The sequence below is a fragment of the Thermobia domestica genome, chromosome 9 (genome assembly GCF_964235325.1).
Source record: "Thermobia domestica chromosome 9, izTheDome1.hap1.1, whole genome shotgun sequence".
Taxonomy (NCBI): domain Eukaryota; kingdom Metazoa; phylum Arthropoda; class Insecta; order Zygentoma; family Lepismatidae; genus Thermobia; species Thermobia domestica.
In genome coordinates this window covers 161,636,064-161,650,833 of record NC_137462.1, presented here as the reverse complement: position 1 = coordinate 161,650,833, position 14,770 = coordinate 161,636,064, and the positions used below count along the sequence as shown (strand labels likewise).

General features: G+C 34.9%; 1 protein-coding gene across 1 annotated transcript in view; it reads left to right on the top strand.

Moving 5' to 3' along the window:
- Positions 1-14,770, top strand: part of LOC145695153 (cilia- and flagella-associated protein 61-like) — a 244,774-nt gene that overhangs the window by 119,159 nt on the left and 110,845 nt on the right. The window contains exons 12-14 of the mRNA XM_081772095.1: positions 7,614-7,802; positions 9,049-9,265; positions 14,107-14,363. Of these exons, the coding sequence (XP_081628221.1) occupies positions 7,614-7,802; positions 9,049-9,265; positions 14,107-14,363 (663 nt within the window). The remainder of the gene's footprint in view (positions 1-7,613; positions 7,803-9,048; positions 9,266-14,106; positions 14,364-14,770) is intronic.

Below are 14,770 nucleotides of genomic sequence, written 5' to 3'. Positions count from 1 at the left end.
AGATTCAAGACTCTGTGGATGCTATCGAGACTGTGGTATGCGATGATAAGAAGTTAGAGCAACTTCAGCAGTGCAATGATGGCAAGCGAGACCAAATGCAGGAACTTTGGATAAGGTTAGCTGAATGTTCGTATAAGCATACTGCTGTATTGGTTAGATCGGATTATCCCGACTTCTCTTTTCGTTCGAATGTTTTTGACTGCTTTGCTGAAAATGTGTATAAAGAAGATTCTGGTAAGTATCAGTATGCGAAAAGTTATAATCATCATCATCTTGAGAACGTTATTGACTATCTGAGTTCCCCGCATATCCAACATGATATTAATCCTGTGGTTCATGTAGCAGGAGATAACTTGATCCCAATATTTGTGAAATGCAGAAAGAAGACGTGTGTTTCCAACAGTGTTTGGATTGAGTCGCCGATTGAGTCGAATCTGTTGAACTGTGCATTCAACGAAAAGACCAGACTGATGTTAGTTAACACTCCGATAATGCTTTCACATAAAGTGATGCAGTACGTTAGTTTCCATCATGCAGGTGTGATGTTGCAAAGTTTTGGAAATCCATCAGTGATGCAACATATTGCTAGCTTGAATCAGACTAACATTAATCGAGACCAACTTCGATATTTTCATGTGCGATTGAAGTGCGATCCCAATGTGCAGGAAGATGTCAAATCTATGTATACCGTTGAAGCAACCGAACCTAACTATAGAAGAAGCAAAACCCGTGATAGAACAAAGTACCGTGAGCATTGTGGAAAGAAGAGGTACAGACATGTTAAGAGACACGATATCTCGACATCAGTAAAACGAAAGAGGACCGAACCTAATTTTACTGGTGATGTAACCAAACCTAATCCAAGTAATAAACAGTAACAGTGATAGTGATTGTGTATCCGAACCTAATTTTATCGGTAACGTGATGCTATCTAATCATAGACGAAATAATACGATTTGTCAGAAACGCTATTCAGATGGCAGGAACTATGGCGAAAATTCTCAACGTAAGAAACTGAGAACTATAGAAGTAAAGAAAGCAGAAAACCGTATTCCGATTTGTGACTTTCAATGTGACTTGAATGAACTTGTTGGCCATGTAACTTAGACTGGAATTCCGATGTTCGAGAAGATCGTATTCAATTGATTTTACTTCAACTATCATTATGATTTTGCGGTTTATTGTATTTTACTTTATGTTATTTTATCCTTGAGTTTATATCTAGAATAGTAATTTCTCAAGGAATGTTTACATATGTCTTAATGTTATGTGTTTTCCTGTGATCGCCGAAATGAAATATCAACCACATTATTCTTGTTACGATGCTTATAAGACGTTAATTATTATGCTATATCCTGATTATTATCGATATTTCAATCTCAATTTATATTTTGTTTAACTACATCTTATATTCGATCATGTTGTGTTCAAAGAACGACTATATGAATATCACATACATCTTTTTCAAAACCTTCTTCATGATGCTCAAGCAAATAATTATTAAATTGTAACAAAGCATGTAATGGCCCCGAAAAGGAATCAAACAACTCGTAAAAGCTTTTAATGGACCCGAAAAAGGACTTAAAAATCAAATAACTTGTAAATCAAATTTCGAATGTGCCTTATCGTCGTTGAATCGTAGAAATAAATGAAGATGATGATAAAGTTTAAATACATATGATGATAAATTAGATAATAATATGGTATGGTTATAGAATTAAATATGAAATATATGTATAATTATATATGAATTGTAATTTTCAAGTATACGAGGTGCATTCGAAAAATTCAAATGATCAATATGTAAAAGTAAACGGTCCGGAATTCTTTTTCTTTTTATGAAGTTAATGAATAAAAAGAAAAGTCCATCGGGCGCCATAATATACAACGGTACATTGTATATTTCGTACTAGGCTGGCTGATTTTTAATATCAGAAGAAGAGAAAGAAAATAATTATAATGTTAATATAAAAAGATATTCAGATGTCAAAAATAATATTTTGGCACGCCGTTGCCAGGACAACCAGATAACAAGATATATAAAATAAATGGAATCAAACTACGGGATGGAATATGTATTATTTAATAGCTCGTATTTATTATAAAAATAAGGAACCAGAGTGAGAATACATTTTGATTTTATCGTTGCAACCTTGTCTGATTTTTTCCTTCTTGATCTACTACCTAATGATCTTTATGATCATAACGGATTTCTTCATCAAGAGCTTTTGAAGGTCTGCCTTTGGATTTCGATACACGGATATTTCTTTCTCCACAAGCATTTTTTCGCCAAAAAGCGAGTTCATCAAGGTTTCCATGATCAAGTCTGTGTAATTGTCACAAATGCTGAACACATGCGTCAATCAAATGGCACAATAAGCTGAAATACCACTTTTTACCTCTAATTCTGTATAGCCCAATATTTTGATAAGAAAGGTCTGCACCTCCCATACTTTTGTTATATACATAAAGTAGATGTGGTTGTTCGACAAAAAAAGTCTCTTCTTCTGTGAAAATCTGTACGGTTTGCAGAGGATACAATGGCATTGGGTTTGTTGCCACGTCTGCTAATAGTATACTTCCCGGCAAATTCTCAATACCTTGCGCTTCTTCATCTCCGGAAATCTTGGTTTCTGGCGTCATCACATGCATTAGTAGGAGGCAGTAGTGTTGTGCTGACGACATCAGAATTAGATATCAAACCATCCTCTTCATTTAGGATATCTAAGACGTCGTTGTGCATCAGGCCTCTTAAAAGTATTTCGGGTTGCACAACAAAAACAATAATACCTCATGCATTCGTATTAGCCTGGCGACCTACATATAGGACACTGCTATGTTCTACGTTCTTGATTACTCATAACACATTCAAAACAACTTTCTGCAAAAATTTAAACATTTTAAGCTTATTTCAATAGATTAGTTCACAAATAAATAGCTAATTAGTACTGCAACTTACCTTCTTAGTCTCAAACAGTTGCTTGATAACTACAAAATAGCAGCGTCCTGTAACTTTACCTGCAGCACGAAAGGCGCGCGCAATGTATCTGCACAAAGACTGAAGCCTATTTGAAAACTAAACACGGCTGCAATCTATTATCAACTATTGACAACAACTGTGCAGACCATTTTGTGGTATCCTACGTACTGCTCTACATATAGGACGTCCTATCTGGGTTAAATTGTGTCAAATGTTTTGTAAATTATTTTTATTTTATTTTATTTTATGCTTATTTTAGAGTTCTTGAAGTTCATAGGTTTGTGAAAGTAATTTAATATAACACTGGCCGACGTCAGTTTAGTTACAGAAATGAAAACCTCTGATTCTGACTAATTTCGGGGTGCTGAATTTGAAACTGATAGCCGTTTTACTACATTAGCTCGTATTTTGCATGCATTGTTGCCAATTTTGCCATTTTGTAGAGACGGCTTCAGTTCTCTTCGAAGTAACCGGTCTGACCACTTGTGTTCCTCCCTCTCCTTTGTTTGTTTGTTTTTAGACCACTGAAACCGGTTTAAAAAATTGGGTCTATGTGTCAACAATGAGCGGCACGATGACGCGGGCGAAAAAAGCGCCGACTGCGCCGTTACTGCGTGGCTCAGTCTTGCTCTTATGCATTGCAGTAAGTAATCTCTCAAGTATATAAGTATTTTGTCGGGAGAATTGACTTGGAATTTTTACGTCAGTAACTTCAGTTTTATTTTACCGTATTTTTAGAACTGTTTGCCTGTGCTTTCAATATCTTTTAGTGTTTTATGGAATAAGTGGTTGTGCTGTTGCTCTAAGTTTTGCTTTCCTGTGCAAAATGTCTAGTTCTTCCTGCAGAGGATGTAAAAACTCACCGGACAGATTTTGTTATATCTGTGGCGTATTTATGGTTAACTCGCAGATTAGATCGATAAATGATGACGTTAGGAAAGCATATTATTTTTATTTTGGCTGCAAGATCGGTGATCAAGATAAAAGCTGGGCTCCTCATGTGTGTTGTTTGATGTGTTATGCGACTCTGACTGCCTGGCCTAAAAGAACCAAACGAAGGATGCCTTTTGCTGTTCCAATGATATGGAGAGAACCCCGGAATCATTATGATGATTGGTATTTCTGTATTACGAATACAGCAGGAAGTAACAAGAAGAAACAACGTGCCATCGAATACCCAAACTTGCAATCCGCGATCAGACCAGTGCTCCATGGAGAAAATTTACCTTACCTACTCCTCCGAAAGATTGGGAAACTATCGATAATACAGCTCCTACAGGAAGCGATGAGGACACCAACTCAATATCAGCAGATGAATATCCGAGAGACAGTTCCTTCCACGTAAAAGATGAGCCTCACTTCATCCTACAATATGAGTTGAATGATTTAGTGAGAGAGTTACAACTTTCGAAAGAGAAAGCTCAACCTTTGGGTGCTAGACTCAAAGAGTACAATTTACTGGCCCCTGGAACAACTCACACTCACTACAGGAAAAGGAACGAGCCCTTTTCAGAATACTACAGAATGGAAGGTTCCCTTTGCGTATGCACGGACATCAATGGTCTGATGAATGAATTAGAAATTCAACATGATCCATCCGATTGCCGTATTTTCATAGATTCGTCTAAGTACAGTCTGAAAGTAGTTTTACTTCATAATGGAAATAAACTGCCGTCTACTCCTGTGGCACACTCTGTTTTGATGAAAGAGACTTACGAGAATCTCGCACTCATTTTAAATCGTATTAACTACAAAGAATATGGTTGGCAAATTTGCGGAGATTTGAAAGTTATTGCAATATTACTTGGTCTGCAAGGTGGATTTATAAAGTATTGTTGCTTTTTGTGTCTTTGGGACTCAAGAGCCACAGGAAAACATTTTTCACAAAAAAAGGGCCCCCCAGAGACATTTAAGCCGGTACCAACAGTCAAGTATGAGCCTCTGATCGATCCAGCCAAGGTGCTGCTTCCAACTCTTCATATTAAGTTGGGCCTCATGAAGAATTTCGTAAAAGCTATGGACAAAGAAGGTGAAGGATTTAAGTATCTTAGACAGTGTTTCCTAAAACTAAGTGATGGTAAATTAAAAGAAGGAGTTTTCACAGGACCTGATATTCGCAAACTTATCCATGACGAATTGCTTGAACAGAGTTTAAACGACAAAGAATTAAATGCCTGGCGTGCTTTTGTTCAAGTTGTAAAAGTTTTTTTGGGCAAAACTAAAGCTCAAAATTACGAGGCTCTGGTGCAGCAACTTCTAGTCGCATACGAAGATCTGGGATGTCGCATGTCTTTGAAAATCCACTTTCTGCACTCCCACCTCAACTTCTTTACAAAAAATCTTACAGATGTAAGCGACGAAATGGGAGAACGGTTTCACCAGGACATAAGAACGATGGAAACTCGATAGCAAGGACGTTGGGACCCTGAAATGATGGGGGCTATTGCTAGTCGGGGAAGAGAGAGGATCCAACATTTCATAAAAGAAAAAAGTAAAGCAGATGGTGTTATTTGCGGTTCTAAACATTAGACTTTATAAATTACTCTGTGAATGTAAATGCTAAAGACCTACACTAACAGAATATATATATAGGCTTTAGTGCTAATACATAAACAGAATATATAGTTTTTTTTAACTGGTTTGAATCAATAAATTAGTTTTAAGAATTTTTAAAACTGAATGTCGTTCTTGACCAACTGTCGAAATGAAGTTGATTCCCATTCGGCACGCAAACAGCTCATTGGCCGGTACAATTCATGATAGCTCATTTTCCCTATTATGGTAAATCTGGCAACTATGCGTTACACAAAAATGCGAGCTAATGTAATAAAATGGATATCATATTCATATTCAGGGACCTAAAATTAGTTAGAATCAGTGAGTTTTGTTTCTGTAACTTTTCAAAAGTTTAAAAACATCGGCTTGTGTAATAAGTAAGTCATTAAGATAGAATGAGTTAATTTTTACTCGGGCATTTTTTTAGGATGGGAGCACTGAGCATAGTAACTCAGTGGTAGAGCACTTACCTGTGGTGTATGTGGTCTTTAGTTCGATCCCCGACTACGTAAGTTTGTGGCGGGCAATACTGTGTACGTGGGTTTTCTCAGGGCATTCCCGTTTCCTCCTACAATCTCATTCCTCCTACAATTCTTCTATCATCATTTACTTCCCACCGAAGCATTCTGTGTTCACTGGTGTCAAGACTTACTTACGCCTACTTTGCTCTCACCTTGAAACCGGAGCATATCTGAGAATTCTGTTGGAAGCGTGCCTGGAATTTATACCCTCCAGAGAATCCTGCGCGAATCCATTGCTCATTGTTTAAGAACGCGTTTTTGGATTGCTTATGTGTAGCTTCCTTTACGCTAATACGGACCACCTCTCCATGATTTCTCGAATTTGAAATAATGTGTGTTGAAATGTAGTTTTTCCTTAATTTTAAAGGGTCCTAGCTCTGAAACCATGTACATTTCCCCACAGGTCCATATGAACTTTTTCTCTTATTTTGATGTAATTTCACATCTCAAAATTCGCCAGTATAATTCATTAACACACCCTATATATCTGTATCTATATCTATATCAATACATCTATGTATCTCTATCTATCTGTCTGGTATTAATAATTATACTGAGAAACTGTAAGAAGTGATTCGTCATATCGAATTAAGAGAAAAAGTTCATATGGTCCTGTAGGCAAAAGCGCATAGTTTCAGAGCTAGGGCTGTCCAAAATCATCAGAAACCAAATTTCAATACTTGCTATTTCGAATTCCAGAAACTGTGTAGTGGCGGTCCATATCAGCGTAAATGAAGTCACGCATACGCAATCCAAACATGCATATTTCATCAGTGTGCAATGGTTGTACATGGGATTCTCTAGACATGCTCTCAACAGAGTCCTCCGATATGCTCAGTTTTCCGGATGGGTCCAAAGTAGGCTAAAAGAATGCCTTGACAAACGTGGACGCGGAATACTTTGGCGGGAAGTCGGAAGTATTAGAGGCCGCCAGCTCCACGGTTTCCTGTGTTCAGAATAACCCGTTGTGCGATGTGTGTTGTCAATATGTATTTCACGTATAAGCGTGAAATAAAACATGCCGCACGCGTTATTTCGAGCACGAAGGACGGTGGTGCTCGCATTCTGTACTCTGTACATAATTCCTTGCACATCCATTGCACGTGTTGAAATATGCATTTTTAAATTATGTATATATATGACTTCCTTTATGCTAATATGGGCCACCACTTCACGGTTTCTCGAATTCGAAATAGTGTGTGTTCAACATTAGCTTTCCTACAAGTTTGGACAGCCCTAATTCTGAAACTATGCAATTTTCCCAATAGATCCATATGAACTTTTTTGTTATTTTGACTATTTTCCTCTTACAGTTTGTCGGTATAGTTTATTATTAGTTTATATATATAGCGAGAGAGAGATACAGAAAGAGCAAAGGAATTAGCCGCCCTCTTGACTTATTTAACTTGTTAACTGTGATAAGTAAATGGGCTAATACCAGTATTTCGGCAATACATTGATAAGACAAGGCTGTTCATTATAATCACACACTGCTAAATATTTTAATATGTGAACTCAATCTAAAAGTTTTTTTTTTTTCATGTTTTCTTATAAAGTTCATTAACCGTACGACGTGCAGTAGACAGGGATATTGTTCAGTTGGAAGAATTGATGGTTGGTGTTCAAGATAGAAACAAAGTAAAGATAGACTTTTTAGCCGGAATTGATCAAGAAGATGGTATGGCTATATACCAATCATTTGTTGCTCTGTGTGACAAGTCGCTTGTTGGTGTAGCAGTTCTCAGGTAAGGATATTATTATATTTTCTTTCTTTAGTATAGTCTACCAGAAAATTAATTAATTTTGCGTTATTTATTTTTTCATTATGTAACATTGAGGATATGCAACCGCGTGTTACAAACTTCAGATAAATTTGGGTTATACCTGAGGTTCGGCTCAGAACAATTGAATGTAAATTGTTGATTAAAATGAAATAACTAACTAAACTGAGCGTAGCTGACCTGAAATTTGCTGTAAAACTCAGTGTATCACGGAAATTATAATTAACATGTCAATAGGAATTACAAATTAAAGTAGTTACTCTTAGATACTCTTTAGAAACATATAGACATTCCACTAGCTATACAGCACTTTGGTTGATCACAATTGCTTTGGCTTATTATTACTGTAATAGTGCACGAACTCAACAAGTGTATACAGTATGTTAACCAAGTGTTGTTATTGCAAAGTACTCTTCTTCTTTGAGCTGCTAAATCTCCTCTCATATCGCACTCTCTAGACTAGTCATCTTTCCAACTCTCCCAGCCAACCTTCTGACGTTTCCAATTTACTTCGTTTCCCAAGATAGTTGAGTTTCGTGCAACTGAATTATCTATAATGATAAAGTAGGAATGCACTTTGATAGCCGTAACAAAGAAATAAATTATAAAATTCCTAACATTGGAGCCTTCCATTCACGAAAATTACTGCATGTAGGAAATTCGACTTAAATCTTATTTCCATATGAATAAGTACTCTCAAATTTTAATAGCTTTTAACAGATAAACAAGGAAAGTTATCATTTTTGAACCGGACATTTTGACAGGATTCCAAAAACTTACACTCATTTTAAGAGCATACATTCGTTTAATGAGTTTGACTTAAATTAGTGAAACTTTGTGCATTGTACAAGCGAGAAATTCTTTCTTTTCCCTTTCACCAGTTTCAACCCCAAACCTTACAAGTAAGCCTCTAACCTCGAACAAACTACAGTACTCCCATATTTTCTAAAATTGATATAACCATGATGTGAGCAAACAAAAAATATACTGTATCTATTTAAAATTCCATGTTTCTGAGATATGTATCTACTTGATTTTTATTTATTTTTCCTTCGTTCGTTTGAAGTTATAAACTTTGATGTAAGTGTTGTGTTACTTGTGTGTGCAATTGTAATGATTTTTCTAAAAAATTCTTTGCAGTTATATATATTTTTTATCTTATTAAATAAATAAACAAGTCATTGTATTTTTTGCATGTGTTTTATTTCAGAGAGGAACGAGATTTTGATTACCTCAAGACGCATTATAACTTAGAAAATTACATGTTTCCATGTCTTGCAGAATTTGGAGAACATGCCCATATACAACACTTTATTCTGAGTCCCATTTTTCAGGCCTCTGCAAGATATTTCTTGAGCGAAATCTCTAGGTTAAGTCATTTCTTTCATTTTTATTATCCTTTGTATCCAAAATACGTTAAAACACAGGTAGGTTGACATTTTATTTTGTATAGTATAGTTAGAATTTATTATAGGATAAGTTATTTCCTTTATCGTTTGTCGGATATATATATATATATATATATATATATATATATATATATATATATATATATATATATATATATATATATATCGTTGTGATACGTTTTCTGTCTTTATAGGAATGAGGTTTCAATCATATATTCACCATCTCAAATTCTTCCAAGTCGGATAGGGAAAACTCATCCAGTTTCTGATCCATGTCAACCATCTGATAACTTCCGTAGGATTAATGACATGTATGGAGATGCATCTGTATCGAAGACGATCGTCGTGGATTGGGCACGAATGTTTTTCTTGATCTCCTGGAACTTGAACTTCTTGGAGCGTGGTGACAACGGATGCTTCCACTGCATAATGGCAGAATTGGAATCCAAATCAAAGTGGTGACACCATGATTGATCTGCTGCCACTATACACAAATAAAGTTATCTCCGTCTATATAGTAACGAATCTAATGTTAGAGAGAGACATCCATATACTCTTGCTTTTATTTCTCCGTAAGAACCCGATGGCACCTACTGTGCACACACTTTGTGGTACCTTAGATCATTGTTAACTATTGTTTGTGCTGTTCCCCTCAGAGTTGATTGTTCCATAGCTCGTGTTCAGTTCTAGGAGATCGCTCGAATACTTATACGTCTATTATTGCGAACACACTCGTCCACTTCAATACAGTTGTAATTTATAGCAACAACATGCTCCTGGCCAGGACGGGAAGATCGCTTGTTATTGTTCGACCTGTGCGAAACATTCATGTCCAATCAATGACGGTCATTTTGGATACAGGTGCATCTCCACGGCGTCCTCAGATCGTTGAAATCTCTCTGCACTCACAAATTGAATGACTGTTCGCTGATCCGACTTGGACGCATTTGGGATGGTGAATGCGATGGATCAAACCTAATTTCTACAAAGACCGGTAACATTTCACAATGATTACTGCACTAATGTCACAAGTAAACATGCCACTACATACCATTACAGTGTAATCTTGTGTGTGTGTGTGTGAGTATACGTGTGGGAGTGTGTGTATGAATATATGTTTGTCAAGCATCGCTTCTTTTCTATAACCACATGAGAATAAAATATAAGATGAAGATTGATTTAGCTTTTCTGATTAAATGCGTTATAACTATTTTAAATTAATTTCCAGAGTTGATTGTGTTTTAAGATTATATTGTCAAGAATTGCATTGTGCAATTCAGAGAACAATATAGCAGTAGCTACACTAGCAAACTCGTGTGACACATTGCACATGTATAAAGAGGCACATATACTTTCGTTATCTTTTACACAGATTACTTATTCCTCCGAGTGGAAGTTAACAAGATTCGTTTTCGATTCGAAGAATGATGTCGCGGATCGCAAATAGCACGAATTAACTCAATGTTCCCCAATGTTCCTGGACTCAGACGACAAATAAATTTATTCGATAATCGCTGTGCATATAAGGCCTAAGATAGCTGACCTGATATTTCGTTTTCCACTGGGTACTGTGTGGTTAGTGCACTGTAATAACGCATTATTTCTGGCTTTCTAAACTTGAATTAGCTTTTTCTTATTTCAAGTAGATCACTTACTTCACTTACTTCACGAAAATTCTGTGCCTCCACCGGTTGCCGAAGTTGAACCATATGAGCTAATTATTTGGCAACAAACGAGTACTGAAAGCTCAGCTACTGATATAGAAACTACGATATCATGAGTGAAAATTCAATATTCAATTAGTATCTAGTTTCATGAGAAATTACTTCCACCACATTATAGGTTAATTATATAGTGGAATATTTATTTCTGAAATATGAACAAAATCTCATGCGTCATATTTGAAAAAAAATGTCCTTGAAAATCACACCCCCAAGAACAAACTGTTGCGGACTTTCTTATGAAATATCAGTTGTGCCACATTGTGGTCTTATTAATTAAATATTATATATGAACTATCAACAAAATTACATTAGTTATTGATTAAAAAAACTAATAATCCAAAATATTCTATGTCGGTTCTTTTAATGAGTGCAAATTGACATTAATGCTATTTCCAAATGGTGTGAATCAAACAAGTTGCTGCTAAATATTTAACAAATGCAAATTAGTACCATACATCAGGAAAATGAAATATGCACGCAATGTGTATACTATTAATCAAACGCCAATTGAGAGACTGGATTATGTTACTGATCTTAGTGTCACTCTGCAGTCAAACCTATCATTCGATATTCTTGTCAACAGAGTAGTTGATGAGGCCTTTAGGAACCTTGGCTTTTTTGATGAGATTAGGAACTGCTTTTTCTAACACTAATGTCCTGAAAACATTATACACTGCCTATGTAAGGTCTAAGGTGGAATATGGAGCGATAACATGGGGTTCTAATAGTAAGAAATATATACACAAAATCGAAAACATTCGAAATAAATTTGTGCGCTTTTTGACATAGAAAGAAACAGGGATATATCCAAAATTTGAAAACTACGAATGTCTTCGAAACAAATATTCATTACAATCACTTGAAAGCAGGAAAACTAATTTCATTTTATCTTTCTTATATGAAATAATTCGTAGTGCCATAGATTCAGAATATTCATCAGAAATCAAAATTCATGTCTCACATAGAGCAACGAGACCCCATAATGGCATATTCCATCTCTCAGCGCAAAGGACTAATGCAAGCATTGGATGTATCGCCTGTCAGAAAAATATGTATATTGTATAATAAAATGTCACAAGGGCACCCAGAGCTAGATACTTTTAGTTATAAACAAAATTTTCATTCTATATAAATTAACTGTATATCGTGCTATGTGTATTTCGACGTATAAAACGTATATTTTGCTATCATATTATTATTTTATTATATGTATTTTAAAGTGTATTACCATATAATGATGAAAAACTGTATTTAGGCATTTGCCTGTTATTTTTCCGAATTAAATTAAATTAAATGAGAAAACACTTACTCCTATTTTAGTGTTGTAATGATGAACTATGAACAAGAATGCCTGAGATGTTACATTGGTGTCTTTCATAATGTAAATTTCTAATTATAATGCAAACGAATGGCTCATATCACTGTTTTTGGGCATATTCTAAGCACGTTTTCGTGCGGCGGTTCTGAGCGTTCGAAGTATCGTGATATCGTTCATTATGCGTCAAAGAATGGATTGATAACATGCAAAGCTGTAAAGGGTGCGAATGCTCTGTCTTGATCGACGCCAATGAGGAATTCATTTTCTATAAGTGTTATCAAGTGTAAACATTGTTGAAAGTTAGTGTGAAATCTGTTTCCAATGGTAACTTGTTTATTATATGTCCAAGCTTATTCTTTAAAATTCAGTTAGTTGAAACGACTTAACTAACGACTGTATAACACATGGGATCCTATATTCTTATTATTTCATTTCCATGTCGTTATTAAATGTCGTTTTATTATTAGTATTTGAAGTGTTGTAACAGTATTAGGTGTTGATTGAGTTCCAGTGGTCTCTCAGGTCGTAAAATTTTACTTTTCAAATGGAGGGCCTTATTTACCTACCGTGCGGGTAATAAGGCCATTTTGTATGTTTCTCTTTCAGTATGTTTTTCATACAGTTAGCGCAATGTTTAAGTTAAAGGAAACATACCATAAGATAGATAAAACATTGACAAACAAAATGCATATCAATTTATGCCTATTACGTTATAAGTATTTACGTAATAAAGCAATTATTCTTAGGTGGGCCTTAATTGCCGCAAGTACCTTATATATTTTAGGGATCTGGCGAACATAGTGGTAAGTGCCACTTCCGGTGAAATTGAGTTATTAGGTGAAATGGATTGGCATTGAACCACAGAAGAATATATTGGTAGTTTAATTTCGGACATGAACTTGAAGATAGCAGGGGAAGTTTGTTTGCTATATATCATTGCATTGAATTACATGAGAATGTTGAACCTTCTTTCTCAGTTTACTCGAAAGTTAGAAAATATGACATATCATTATGTTTCCGTGAGCCGATCATTTGTTTTCACGATAGTCATACTTTTTACTATTGTATCGTCGCTCGAAAGTAAAAAAAAAAAAAGACTAAATTGAACAGATAAAGGTTTTAATTACAAATTCAGCCAAGATTTCTACAAATGCATTTTCATGTACTTCATGAAAAATTTTCTATGCATAGTTTTAAGTATGATCTCTCTTCATTTCATACCATTATAAAATGTTACATGACAACACAAGATTGTCAAGTAGATGGAATTAAAAATAAGAAAAATAACTTCACTTTAAGAAGATGACATATGTTGATTCGATCGCTTTCAGTGAAACTAACAAAGGTAGAACTTTCAAATTTAACTTACAATACATTCACGTTCAAAAATAGATTTCTACAGATAAGCTGATTTGCATCTTGCAACTTAAGTTTCACGCACTTCCATACCAATTAGTGCTCTGAAATCTTGAACATATACATAAACCTAATAAGGATACAATATTTTAACATATTTTTACTCTAGCTTGTTGATTTACTCTAAAATTAATTGAGTTATTAAATGTACTATGAATGTGTATATACATGGGTAAAGTCAGTTAATTAAGCATTATATACTTCAATTGGCGACAGTAGTTTAATACTAATTCGAGACCTTTATGTGACGCATAGAACAAGATAGCAATTATTGCCAGTGAACTGTTATAAGACATATAACGTTCTTAAAAAATAAAATATGCAGGTTTCTCCGTTTTTAGAACATTGTTTGTGAAAGTTTTTTTTTTTCAGTTTATTTACTTTAACTCATTAATTTTCAGAATTTGGATGACCATAGTTTAATGACAGCTCTGAGCGATATGAATCTAGTCCATGCTCGTCGACAGATTACTTATGATTTACGATTTTTGGAAGATAATCGTCCTAGCGATGATATTCTGAAAAAATTACCATCATTTGCATTATATTACACGAATGGAAGGCTTTTGAGCAAACCAAAGAGACAAATCAATTCCCGAATAGTTGTTGTTGGAGCATCAGATACAGCTCTTTCCTTCCTGGAAACACTAACAATTGGGTAAGTATCATAAAGCTGAGTGTCATAAATTTACCCATCCTTATTTGATGAAGACATATATGTAGCATGAGTTGCATCTTTTAATAGAAGAGTATGGAATTTTAACTTGTGTCTTTATAAAATTCAACTAGCAATATCAAGAGAAGTTTAATCACATTAACATTAATATTTATGCGTTATTAACTGCTAGGTCGTAATATGCTAAATTGATCTCTTTAATCATTTTGGGTAATGTGGTTGATTGTCGGTATATTGTCTAAGTCATAAGTTAATTTTGTAGCGATATGTTTATGTTTCATAATCTTTTCTAGGAAAATTATTCTTGTGATACTTTTGACTTTATTCATCTTTCAGTATAAAGTTACTAAACTGATGTTTCTACAACTTAAACCATCTTATTCAATAAT